Source organism: Austrofundulus limnaeus, unplaced genomic scaffold, assembly GCF_001266775.1.
Source record: "Austrofundulus limnaeus strain Quisiro unplaced genomic scaffold, Austrofundulus_limnaeus-1.0 Scaffold412, whole genome shotgun sequence".
NCBI classification, from domain to species: domain Eukaryota; kingdom Metazoa; phylum Chordata; class Actinopteri; order Cyprinodontiformes; family Rivulidae; genus Austrofundulus; species Austrofundulus limnaeus.
The window spans coordinates 82,258-95,503 of NW_013952814.1; the positions used below are offsets into that span (position 1 = coordinate 82,258).

The 13,246-nt window shown below is 40.3% G+C and overlaps 1 protein-coding gene across 1 annotated transcript in view; it reads right to left on the reverse strand.

The window, feature by feature from the left end:
- LOC106528909 (kinesin-like protein KIF26B) overlaps positions 1–13,246 on the reverse strand; it is a gene marked incomplete in the record, with an annotated part of 74,705 nt that overhangs the window by 26,368 nt on the left and 35,091 nt on the right. Inside the window, 6 exon segments of the mRNA XM_014024193.1 lie at positions 376–531; positions 3,168–6,234; positions 9,129–9,288; positions 9,436–9,574; positions 11,247–11,424; positions 12,027–12,298. Coding sequence (XP_013879647.1) covers positions 376–531; positions 3,168–6,234; positions 9,129–9,288; positions 9,436–9,574; positions 11,247–11,424; positions 12,027–12,298 — 3,972 coding nt within the window.

Consider the following 13,246-nt stretch of genomic DNA (forward strand, 5'->3'; position numbering starts at 1 on the left):
CTGTCAGCTGCAGACATAAAAGTGCCTGCTGCGAAGCAGGAGGAAAGGAGAGCAGAAAAAGTTTGAAACTAGCGGCAAAACAGGTTGGAAGATAGCTGTTTGATGTTATTTATTGTTTTTTAAATCATCCTACAGGCGCTGACATGTTAGATAAATTTGAAAAYGAGGTTTTGAAAAAATCCGTAAGACTTGAAAAAAATCTRTGAGATTGGTCTATACATCCGTATACCTGCAAAATGACGTAAAATATTTATAATTACGGACAATCCGTACAAGTTGRCAATGCGACAATGCTTGCTGTGACTTGRAACTGTATAAATTGAATTCGACCTCCCAGTACAAATCAAAATAAACCCACATCGTGTTTGCCAGTACCTGCTCTTTTCTGCATCCTCTTCATGTTGTCGATCTCATACACCTTAATGTCATAGGACTCCGGAATTTCCAGATCCATCCAGCGAGACCGCTGACCGCTGGCCGAGCGTTTCACCGACACAGGGGCATCGTGGGAAAGACGACGCTGGTTAGAACCTACGCCAGTGTAAAGGGATAATGAGATGCTGCTTCACAACTTGTTTTGCCTCTACTTTTTCAAAACGTTAGCTCTGAYGTAGTTTTACATTGATTTTTTTAAATCTTGTTTTAAATTTCACACTTGTTTTTTTGCTTTTTAATCCAAAATATAGATCAAAAATAGACATTAGCAGTCATGAACCTACAGTAAGTGATTACTGCTGCGTCACAACATTAGGATAACACATGAAGCCTCACGTCTCTAAGAGCCCTTCATTATAAGGGCCATTTACACTTTTGTTAGATTTATTGAGCAGCTTGCCCTCAGGAAAAAAGCAGCAGAGCTTTTGAGTTATTCTGTTACCCCTTCTGGGTCAACAAATTTKAACACAAATGCAACTTTCAAATGGCTTCTTTTTGCTTTTTCAGTTTGTTTTAATATGTTATTGTATAAAACAAGATATAAAGCACAAAATCCATGTATCCTGTTCTTTTTTTCTCGCTCCATAACATCATGGTAGCCTCACACAATATAATATCTTTAGGAAGTTGACTTCACAATCGCACACACCCATCTTCAAAAATTTACATTTACTCTTAATGTTCTGCATTTTTGCTTCAATTAGTGTGAGATGCCACCGGGTTCATGTATTAATGATGCCATGTCAACCCAAATTACTCTTTAACAGCAGTAAGGAAACTAAGCTTGACTGCATTTTACAGCCATGCGTCATCTCTAATTAACATCACATTAATATGTCATTGGACCAGACTACAAACCAAAAAGCTTTCATGTAGAAATGTTTATCWTTTCTATGTAGCATGTTGCAAGAATTGTGAGTAATTTTATACTCAAGGTCTCAAAAATGTTGCTATTTTGCTGTTTATTAGTTTTTAGCCATGTGTGCGTATTTGTGTCTGTTAGCAAAATAGACCACAAACCACTGCATGGATTTGGTGAAGTGTTCAGACAGTAATTAGACATACAACCTTTTGGTGTCAATCTAATTAAAATAACAACCATAGCAATGCAACATTGGTTAATACAGAAATTATCTGTTTTTTGTTTGTTTATTTGTTTGTTTTTTGTCTTTCTTTCTTTCTTTTCTTCGTCTGCTCACTTCTTCAGGGGTTGCCACAGAAGGCAARCTCACATGAGGATTTGGCAACCGTCTTTACAACCACAGACCACCGAGCTGCTACAACCCATGATCAGRGATCTGCCATCCGAGGGGGGGGTTCAGGAGTAGCTCAAACGTCCWGAGTTGGGCAAATGAGGGTGCAGGAAGATGTAGGTGCTTCACCTCTCCCACCCAAATTTTGAAAACAGTCAGGAGATCCAAACTGACTCACCTTCTCTAACATCTGTACTCCTCTACCTTACAGCTCAATGTTACAAATACTGAGAGAAAATATTGTGTGTTTGCTAAGTGGTTGTAGTCAAGAGGAATTTTCAACCAAGTGCTACACATTGGGCTTCATGCAAGAACTGTTCATACAGATTTGTTAGTTAGTTTTGCGTAAAAGTAGCCTGGTTAAAACCAGACCCTGTCCTTCTCACTTTGCTTCGTACAAGGGTCTGGACTTGATGCATAGAGAATCGTTTCTTGCAGGAGGCGTGGCCTCTGCTGAAGCATGTGTGTTTTTGGTGTGAAGAAGGCCAAGCTAAGAAGCTAACCGGAAATCGTGTGCGCTGTAAACAACCCTACTGAGAGGAGAAAAGTACTGAGCCAAAAGAGACGACTGTAAATGAGAGCTGCTGCTTTGTCAGACAAATTTATTTTGATTTGGAAGCYTTATCAACACGGACTGGCTTCATTCTCTTCCTCCACTGCCGTATRCTAAAATAACTAGCAGAMACTGCGCAGAACATYGACGTTCTGCTCTCTGATTGGCTAAAAATCTGCCAGTGAAATCCATCTCAGTGGGAGAAGTCCCAGACGCAGCAGTGAAGGGAAACTAGAATTGAGCGGAGCTGCGTAGGAAGGCAAGGRCCAGGCTAGCGTAGAAGTGAATTCATGGCATTCACCAACTATTATTAGATTTACATCTACAACCAGGAGTCAACCCCATATAAGATGGTTACCAGCATAAAAACTGCTACACTGATTTTATTATTTTAAACACATCGCAGTAGATCTCACAGTATCACTATCGCTGCAGTAGCTCAGCAGTCAGTGCTGGAGTTGTTGAGGTTTGAAACACAATTGCATCAGAAATTAAAACAATTGCCAAGAGTTTGCTTGCTGTGGCGACCCCTGAAAATAGGAGCACCCAAAACATCGTGTATACTGTAATTTTGAAAATTTGACCAAGAAACTCAACATGTGATGGCATAAGGGTGTTAAAGGTAATATATATATATATATATATATATATATAAACTGTGTAAAACTCTTTGTTTCATCATTGATAAATAATCATTCCTAAATAAAATTCATACACTTCCAATTATTTTGTTTTGTTTTGTCTAAAATAAATGATTAATTCAGTCAAGCTTTTTTACTATAATTCAATAAAATGAAACCATCATTGCTCTGAATACCAGAAAACATTACTGAAATGCACTAGTACTTCAGATAAAGGTTCTAAAGGTTCTCTGTGTGACGATAATTATTTCAGTTAATAAAAGGTCAACACATGAGGGGTTTTACCTGCATTCCCTCTCCTGCGGGATGATCGGCTGCTGCGAGTCAYGTTGAGGAGCAAGCCACTCCGGTCACTGACGGATTCTCGGTTGGACAAGCTGCTGCCAGTGGCTTCACTGTCCCTCACCATGCTGCCGTAGCCACTGCTCACCATGCTGCTCCTGTTAGAGAAATGCAGGGATGTCTTCCCCATGGCTGGAGGCAAATCTCCACTCAGAATACTGGTGGTGTCACTGGTGTGTCCGTTCAGGTCGTCGGCCATACGAGGAGAGGTCACCTGGCTGTATGGGGAGGGGAGAGGGGTCATTTGATCCAGTCCTGCCGAGGTTGGGCTAAAGGATCTTGCCCTAAGGAGGTCTGAAAAACWCCCATTGACAAAGCCCTGAATGGCAGACTTTGTAGAGGAGCTTGTGGAGCTCTGACTCGGAGTCCGGCTAATGGAGCRATAAGATCGAGGAGGGGAAGAGGAAAAGAAGGAGGAGGTCCGCTCAAAGCTAACTGTTTTGCAATCGGGCGAAAGACTGGCACTACGGGACTGTTGCAGGCTTTTGTTAAACTGGCTGAGGTTTTTTATGCTGGAAGACGATAGTCGACGAACTTTGGGACTTCCTGTCTTGAGTTTTCCCACAGCAGAAAGCTTTGAATGGGTGTTCTTACCAGACTGAGGTACGGAGTTTTCAGAATGAAAGACATGATGGTCAGAGTGAGGATTTCTTCTGGGACTCCTGTTGGTCCTTGGAAAGGTACAATCTCCCACATAACTTCCTTTATAACTAGCTTTACAGCCAGCTTCAGTGCTTCCTTTGGAGCTTCCCTTAGAGCTCATGGAGGTGTTGCTACTGCCTCTTTCCAGAGTAGGGAAGTCCCTTGGGGTCCTTCCGAGGGAGTTAGTTCTACAAGCCAGCTGCTCTAATTTGGTAGTGAAAAGYCTGCTACTGTTCTGAGTGGGGGATTTTAGCCTGGTGCTTATACTGTCATGTTTTCCTGTTGTATTTGCTGCCAGTGCCGATACTGAGGCCTTCGTTAGAGAGCTGCTAGAATCACCTTTGAATTTTGTTGCGAGTTTTGGAGAAGAAGATGAGGTATAAACATTGTGGTGTGCAGGCAGCTGCTGTCTGTCTCGCCTCCTCTCCAGAGTCTCCCCTGGGCTCCATGGGTTAGATGATGTCACCTCCCTTGAGTGGTTGCCTTGTTGGTTGGGGGTTTGACAACCTCTTGACAAATTGCTTGTTTCACAAGAAGCAGGGTTGATTTCTTGGCAACCAGGTGGAGTGCCAGTTCTCTGAGGGATGTTTCCAACATGTCTGCAAGCAATGTTTCCCCCCTCTGAGATCTTTTGATTGTTAGAGGTRCAAACATGCTCACAGTCTCTAGGGTGGCCTTTGTCTGTATTTTCCCTTCTCTTTTCACACATTTTGTTTTCTCCGGGCTTTTTGCAGTATCCCTTATCTTTAAAGACTTCGGTTTCAGAAGAATCTTGATCAGAAGATGAATAATATGCCTTAAATGACTTTTTAGCATGGTGTGACTCAGAATCCAAAGTTTCATTTTGCTTTTCTGGACATTTGACAGTTTTTCTTTTAAGCTCAAGCTCTGACTTCACGCTTTTTCCTTTTTCCTGAGGAGTCTCCTTTTCTTTAGCACCATCCAAATCACAGTCCATATCTGTATTAAACAGCATGGGATTTATAAATGAAGGGAGGAGTCCTTTTTCTCCTTTTAATTTATTTAGGCTCTTTTCAATGTTGGCACCTGTGCCTACAGGCTGAACAACAGAAGAAGCTGCAGCTGAGGAGTCATCACTGACGTCACTGATAATCCTGATCGGTTGAGAGCAAGCAGAGCTTTTGCCATGTGCTTGCGGCTGTGCAGGCTCTCGGATGCAAATAATGTTCCCACTTGTGTTCCCTCTGTCATACGCTCCACTGATAGTCACCTCCTCAACCATAGAGAAGACAAGTTCGTCTTGACCTGTTTGATCCAGTGGTTGTTGAACAGTCACTGTGATAGTGGCCTTCATTTCCTTAATATCCTCTGTGGTGCAGTTAGGTAAGACATCTCCAATTATGGCACTTTTACCCAAGGACTGTGAAGAGGAACAAGTGGGTGAAGGAGATATGGGGGAGCTTTTGCCCACTGGGGAAGCTCTTTTGTCTGGTTTGAGCCAATTAGAAGCTTCATGACTCTCTTGTTTTTCTGAAGGTTGAAGGGCAGAGGAGCTAGTGGCTGTCTTTCCCTGAGAGTTTGCAGAAAAGTGCTTGGAGGGGAAACTATTATTACCTGACTTGACAGGTCTAGAGTCGGGAAGATCAGAACGGCAGGTTCTAAGTCCTAGAGCTTGATTCAGCAATTCCTCGCTGGAACTAGTWGCACTACATTCCTCACAGTCAAACAGACCAGAATCCTCTCTCTGGATACTATCTCCGGGGTATGCACCATCGGTTTGCTTTTCTCCCACACAGATCTGACTGCAACCCATCCCCATGTTCACCGTTTGTTGAGCTTTGGAAGCTTCTTTTTGATGCTGTGGTTTGGTTAAATTATTCTTAAGAGAAGCACCTTTTAAAGAAGATTTCAGCACATCCACTGTCATCTCACTCCCATCTATACAACCTAATCGTTCTTGAAGTTCAGCAAATGTGTCACATTTGAGACAATCTCGCTCTGGCTGTTTTTGTTCTGCTTTCAGAGTTTCAACGTCCCCCTGCACGGAGTCATCTGTCTTTTTTTCTCCAGGAAGTTGAGGAATTCTTAGAAGCTCTTCTAGAAGAGCTGTAAACTCTGGATCATCCAAGTCAGCTTTACTGGGATGCAGAGAAGGTATGATAGGTAGAAATCTGGGTTGTGTCAGCACCGGGGCTCCTTTAGAATGGACTGAACCATCTGAATTAATTTGGATGACAGTGTCACAGGACTGATCACTACTGGAACGATCCATTTGACCACGCAGGCAAAAAGGACGAAAATCCACATCTACCTCTTCTGTGGAGTGAAATGCTCGTAGAGACAAAGACTGAGGCCCTCTTTTCTCTTTAGTTAAACTCCTCCCACAAGGAGAGCATGATGCAGATTGCTGTTGGATATAGATAAATCATGTTATTAGAGGAGGTTTTTGTCAGTGGTCCTCAACTACAGTAAACAATAGTAATTTGAAACAAAAATACTCAATCTGACAGTGTGTGTTTTTACGTTTAAATCAAAAGACATCATAAAACTGATGTCTTGTTTAAATTGTTCTCTTTCTGGGAAAAAAAATACTACATATATCTGTTCCAGACAAGTGTAAATTACTGTACTTTTTCTCTATGATCAACATAGAGATCTTTGAGACATTGTGTATCATTGAACTTAAAGTATTCTCATAAATATGCAAGACTATAACTAAAAATAATTTCTGTCCTCAGTCCCTTGACAAACCAAGGTCAGCCACATGAAATATCCATCCATCAATTAAACCATTTTATTTTCTCACGTTTTTCATTTCCAGATCGCAGATCTGTTGTCAGTTTCTAACAGTCACATTGTGAGAGGTGGGGTACACCCTGGAGAGGTCACAAGTCCATCATAGAGACACACTCTCATTCACTTGTAGCGACAATTCACTGTTACCACTTAAGCTAATATGCATGTTTGGTGGGAGAAAACCAAGTACCTGAAGAAAACCCACATATTCACAAGGAGAACATGCAAACTCCACCTAGAGCTATCAGCTGCAGTGAATCATGTTTATCAACAGGAAATTGAGATGCCTTGGCAGCATAAAATATAAAAGTCAGTTTATGAATATTTATGAGCTTGTCTGTGCATTTTTGTATAATTATTATTGCCAGTAGTGGGCAGCACTAATTTAATATTTAGTTGCGCAATTTCTAAAGCACTTTTGATTTATTTAGGTCCGCAAGTTCAAAAGTGCATATGCTCAATAAAACTTAGCAGAAGCWAAACATAAACCACAAGTCTGTTTCTGTTCACTAGAAGATATTCCAATGACACTAAGAGACATGTTAGCTGCACAGTACTGCCAACTACTGGAATGATAATTTCCTTTTACAGATTGGCACATTTTGTCGCAGTTTGGGGACGTAAATTGTTGAAACAGTCTTTTGAGTCATGGGCTGTGTTCAAAACGACAGGCGGGTCCTCTGGAGGACCCAGACTACACTCTAAAAATGAAATGTTGGATTTACTTAACCATGTTATGTGACCCCGTTCCAYTTAACTGAGTTGAGTAAATTCAAAGCAACATACTCATGTTCTTTGGTTAAAAAACTGGTATATTGCTTTGAATTTACTCAACTCAGTTAAGTGGAACSRGGTCACATAACATGGTTAAGTAAATCCAACATTTCATTTTTTACAGTGTATCCAGTCGAGTTGGGCCAGGTCCTTGGTAGACCAGGAAGACCGGAAAAAAAGAGGCTGTGAATTTGGACGGACTAGCCTCCCCTCCACCCTGGCGTACGTCATGTCACCTAGCAACTGTGACGACGCTAAACAAGCAAACTTAAATAGAAAAATATCAATACATTAGCATTATTAATATCACAAAACAATAAAATTAACTTAAAGGTAACATTTGAAGAACTAATTGACCCGCTGTAGGTGCATGTTTATTTCGCGTTTTTTTTATGTCAAAAATAATATTTAAAATCATGTCTATACAAATGATAAAAGTGTTAGAATTAGAACCGCTAAAATATTTTAATTTTCATATCGCCATATTTTTATTTAAAACGTATTCTTTTCTCTCGCTTCGTCCGCCATTACTAGCTTTAAAAAATCTCCGGTCGGGCCGCAATGCATTATTGGATACGCTGGGCCGGGAAGGATCCATCAGACCTGTCCTTCAAATCGGGGAAAAAGAAGGACGTATTTGTCGGCCGCATCGGAGGAGTCTTCGGTTTTGGACGTCCTTCGTCGCGGCGCTGTGACGTATGCGGCCGACAAATTCGACCTTCGGAGGACACGGCCTACCATTTTGGACACAGCCATGGGATTAAAAAATTGTTGTGGATTGCTAGTTCTGCTGCTTCTTGGTCATTTTCTTATATTTATGGTAGGGCTTCGGTAAGAAAGCATGCAGATAAATTAGTAATTTTAAACTTTTTTTTACAAAAAAAAATGTAACTTTAAATTTTTTATTTTAAAACTGAAGCGATGCATTCTGGGTAGGCTACAGGACGAACAGGAACCCATGTTCATTTCAAAATAGCTTGAATTTAAACTGTTTCGTGTGAGTTTCAATACAACGAGACAGCGGGTTGGTGGTATAATTCCTCCCTCTACCCTCCCAAAGCTCATTTAAGTATATAATATAGCTCCAATTGCTTCCTGCCATGCAAAGAATTGCAGGAACTCTACTAAATTGAAACCATCATGAAGGACAGTCTGTCAGAGTATATAGCTCTGAGAATACAAATACGGTATGTCTGGGGGGTTGCTGTTTCCACACAATGGTGCTCCATTGTGTTGACAAGAGACTGCTTCCTCCTCCAATGTTGAAGAAAATGAAAATAATAATAAGCGCAAAGGAGAAGTTTAGGTCCGCAATTAGCACTTTTGTGCTTTAGAGAACTAGTACCACCATTGATTATTGCCACCACCATAAAAGTTGACAGATCATGTCTCATGATCTCATATCTCTGTGTATCTGTCTGTCTGTATGTCTGCAAAACATTTCATGGYTCACTGAACATCTTTAAAGAAACTTTTGGAAAATTAATTTTGAATGTAGTTGCAGCTGATTAACTTTTGAAGTTACCTTGACTGAAAACGGCCACAAAAGCTAATTAAACTGAGAAAACACAAAAACTGTTAYGATTAATCTTTTTTCATAGATGTAAAAAGAACACGTATTTTGTTCCATTACTCTGTCCCAGAAAACCAACTGTTGAAAGTTCTGTATAACAAAACAAATAAGGTTCATTACAAGTTTATTCAGATTTACCAAAAATCTTTGTGAAGTACCTTTGTCCTCTTTTGTGTCCTGCGAATGCGGGAAGCCAGCTGGATGGTAGAGAAGCTCTCGTTAAGCTGCGCCAGTGAGTCGGCAACCTGAGCGATCACAGCAAYGTGGCAGTTTGAATGAGCCACAGATTCCCGAAGGAGCAGCGACAATTTACTGGCCCTGTGCAAATATCCAGGAAATGACGCATGCGTCAGTACTTCTTTAGCCAAATATAAGTCAGCAGGTAAACTGTAAATAATTTATGAGATCAGTTACAGATCAGTGATTCTCATCATCTGTATCATTCTGGAGTTATATTATTCTTACTTGCTAGGGATGGATTTATGTCCACTCAGAAGAGACAAGACAATGGGGCCCAGTTCAGAATGAGGGGGTTTATTTTTGTTTACACCCCTCATACCACTACACACATCTATCATAGTCAACTTAGTGGTCCCTCTTGAACCTAAGAAGGAAAAATCAAAGATTAGATGAGAAAAGGAAAAAAGTTGTGCATCTTATAATAGGTCTTTTGTTATGTCCTAATTGGGTCTAACAGAATTGTTCACATCTGTTCACAGTTTTATACTGGGTCATACTGTATTGCCCCTTAGCTTTCCAGCTTCAATGAGTCTCTTACTCTCTTACATGATATATTTATATTCACACTATAGTTATCTTGCATGAAATGATCTTATCCCTTTCATTTTCTGACTAACATTTGTTTTGCAGTTATTTAATAAAAATAAGCAGCTGGGTTTTCTCCCATGCCACTTATTGCTTCTGTCACAGCAAAAGATAAAAGAAATTACTACAGGAAACTAAATAATATAAGCACTAGATTTTGATATAGTTGTGCAAAATGATTTATCTGAAGATACTTAATTGGAATGCTCATTTCCTGTTGCATATTTTTATTCCATGACTCCACTGCAGCAGTCTGTCAAGTAAACAGTTAAAAGACATTTACTTGTGCAGCACTGCCCTTTGTTTAACCTCTCATTGCCCTTTATTTAACCTCTCAGGTCATCCTTTTTCTGAAGCAAGCCATTTAGCTCCTGTTTTTAAAAGCCCCATCTATAAAGCTTTTAGAGCTCACAAACATTAAAGCTGTACATTAAGGGGTCTGTTCCTTTTTGAATTAATGTTCTGTCTAATAACTTATCAGTCGTGACATCAGTCATGGAGCAGGGTTATACAGAAAAGGGCAAAAGTCTTTGTTCAGGCCGGGCTAATGGCTAGCTAAACAAAGACCCATTTTTTATTGCTTTACGGGCTTATCCACAGGTTTCTGTAAAAACGTATGTAGGCTGCCATGACAGACCACCAGGTGTGCCCCCCCACCCGGTTTCATATTTCTGGTACTGATGCCATATTGCAAGAAGCAGAGATTTATTCATTCAGAGAGTCATTCATTGCTTATGATAACAACAAAACCAGTTTGTTTTCGCTTTAACTGGCGGCTTGAGCAGTTTTATCACAAATTTGGGTTCAACTTGTGTTTTTGTCAGCTGCCACAACAATTGAGGAAAACAGAGCAACACTTTAGAAACATTTTGTCTGGAACAACAAAAAGTRGGAAAGACATGTCCACGCCCAGCGCCCTACGCCCCACGCACTGCACTTTATSCCGAAGGAGGAGGATTGTAAACTAATGTGGCTGGCACCTTTGAAACTCAAAGCCCACGGAACACAGTCTGATTGGTGGGCCTGATGGATAGAGCTTCATCAGAGCTAAACAACCAAAACAAAATCTGAAGCTCCTATGTTGAATAGTTTCTGAGTTATAAGCATTTTTGCATGTCCTGACACCCCCTCTTTGAAAGGAGTCCCCTCCTCAAATATGGGGTCTATTGTAAAACCGTTGGCTGGCTCAGTGTAGGTCAGACTCATCTACAGCCCTGCCAAATTTCATGTTGATCGGTGCAGCCGTTTTTGTTCTAAGATTGACCAAAAATCACTGAAAAAAATAAAATAAAAAAATAAACAGTACAAAAACAATATGAGTCCCGCTTACGCTTCGCGTGCGGGGGTCATAATAAGTTTTTTTTTCTCATCTTGCCCTAATCAACTGCATACATAAAGGGGGGAAAAGGAAAAGTGCTTTCAAAAATTGTAGATGAATATTTCTTTCCAACCTTTTCCAATAGTATTGCTTTCTGTCCGAGGCGGCTGGATGTAAAGTGTGAAAAACATTATAGAGCTGTGACACAAGTACGTAACGAAGTCTGTGTGTCTACGAGCTGCGATGGCTGCGTCCAACAGAGAGGCTGCCCGCTCAGCCGTGGGGGCCTTCACTCGGTTATGGTTACGTATCTGAAAGGATAGAAATTATTTAAAAAATTATCTGTGAAAGACATTTTTGTTTCCTAAAAAACACTCTGGTTATTGACTAGTCCTCCCATCAAAATAATGCTTTTATAGAGGAAAATAATTTTTCAAGCTAAAGAAATGTCAGAGAAGAGTTTGGCACCATCCCTACTATTTTGTAAATGTTTTGAAACAAAGCTTCTTCTTTTTTTTGTTTATTAAAAAAAAAAGAAAATCCCACTTTATTGCCTGACTACACCACACTGCAGGAGGTTTTAAAAATAGGGTAAAGAATATCAACTTTTAAAGTCAAAACAGCAAACGAGAAATATCCAGTTGCAGGTTAATTTCTAAATGGAACTTTTGACATATTGCCAAAACAGCWAAGCCAAGACGCTGACACTTTATTAGCTGTTACAAATACCCTAAATTCCCTTTGGCTCCAATTTATCTTGCTTACTAAGATTGATTAAACTCTACAGGATCATTTATGTAACAACATCTTGGCAAATTTACTCAGATTGTGCTCTTTGTGGACATGCAACTTTCTTGTGAACCATTGACCATTTTGGTCAGGTTTTTTTTCAAAATAAAGAACTTCCTGGTACCTGTATCCCATAGACAGAGTCCTCTTGCACTCTAACATGGGCTTTTGGGCTGTCCTGGGCGCTGCCTGTCGAGGGGCCRACTTCCCCCAGCAGATCCCTCAAAGTATCCTCCTCACCACAGCACAGCTCTATGGCGGACACTGACACGGTCAGATCAGTCCAGGTCCTCTCTCGGCGCCGCTCAATAGCGCTATACAACCAAGAGATGGCACAGGGAATCAGGCCGAGCTTCTGGATGTTCTCACTGCTGCCCACCATGCTGGACCAGGACCCTGAAGCAGACAGAAGACAACTAAGATGCAGCTGTTGGGAACAATGTTGCACTAACTGTAGTCTGATAGTGATTTATTGGAACCATTCTTTTTTTCAGGGTAAAAAGGATTATCCAACATACAAATTTAATGATTTTTAAAAACAAGAACTGGGTGAATGTTTGATGTTTGTTCAGGAACCATCAAGGCCAACCATGAATTGAAATCATTGGAATGCCAGTGTTAGTCTCCACAGTGAAGTCAGTTTTACATCACATTGACAGAGAAGGTGTATAAGAAAGAAGCTCCCGCTCCAAAAGCAACAATTTAAAGCTCAACTTATATTAGCAGTAGTTAAGACATGGTCACATGATCACAAGGACAAGAAGTATGTTYAAAAGAGTGAACGTGAGGTATTCATACCTAAGAACATTGGACAAACTGTCAAACACAGAGGAGTAAGCGTCATGATAGTGCATTGAAGTGGAAGGATTTATGAAGAGGAAGGACTACCTCCAAATCCCTCAACATAACCTCAGATCAACAGTTGATACTTGGACACAGTTGAAACTGGTTTCTGATTGRATAAATCAGGCTAACATCAAGATTTTGAAATGGTCTTGTCAAAACTCCAACCTCAACTCTACTGAAAATCTTTGAACTTCAGACAGAATTAAACCAAAACCTCCTTTATAAATRCAATATGCCTAAAGTGAATGTACAATTTGCTGAAGGAAGAAATATTGGTAGGTATACAGCAGGGCTATTCATCTACCGGTACTTTGCTTAAGGGGCTGCAGCCGACAGCTCAGGGGCCAGACATTCAGGAATTTAAAAAAAAACAGTCTACTTTAATCTTCTAATTTAAATCAATTATATTTTAAATTGTAAAAGGAGAATCTACAATTTTTATAATTTTGAAATCTATTTTATATTAAATAATGTCATTGGCAGTCATCTATATAGATC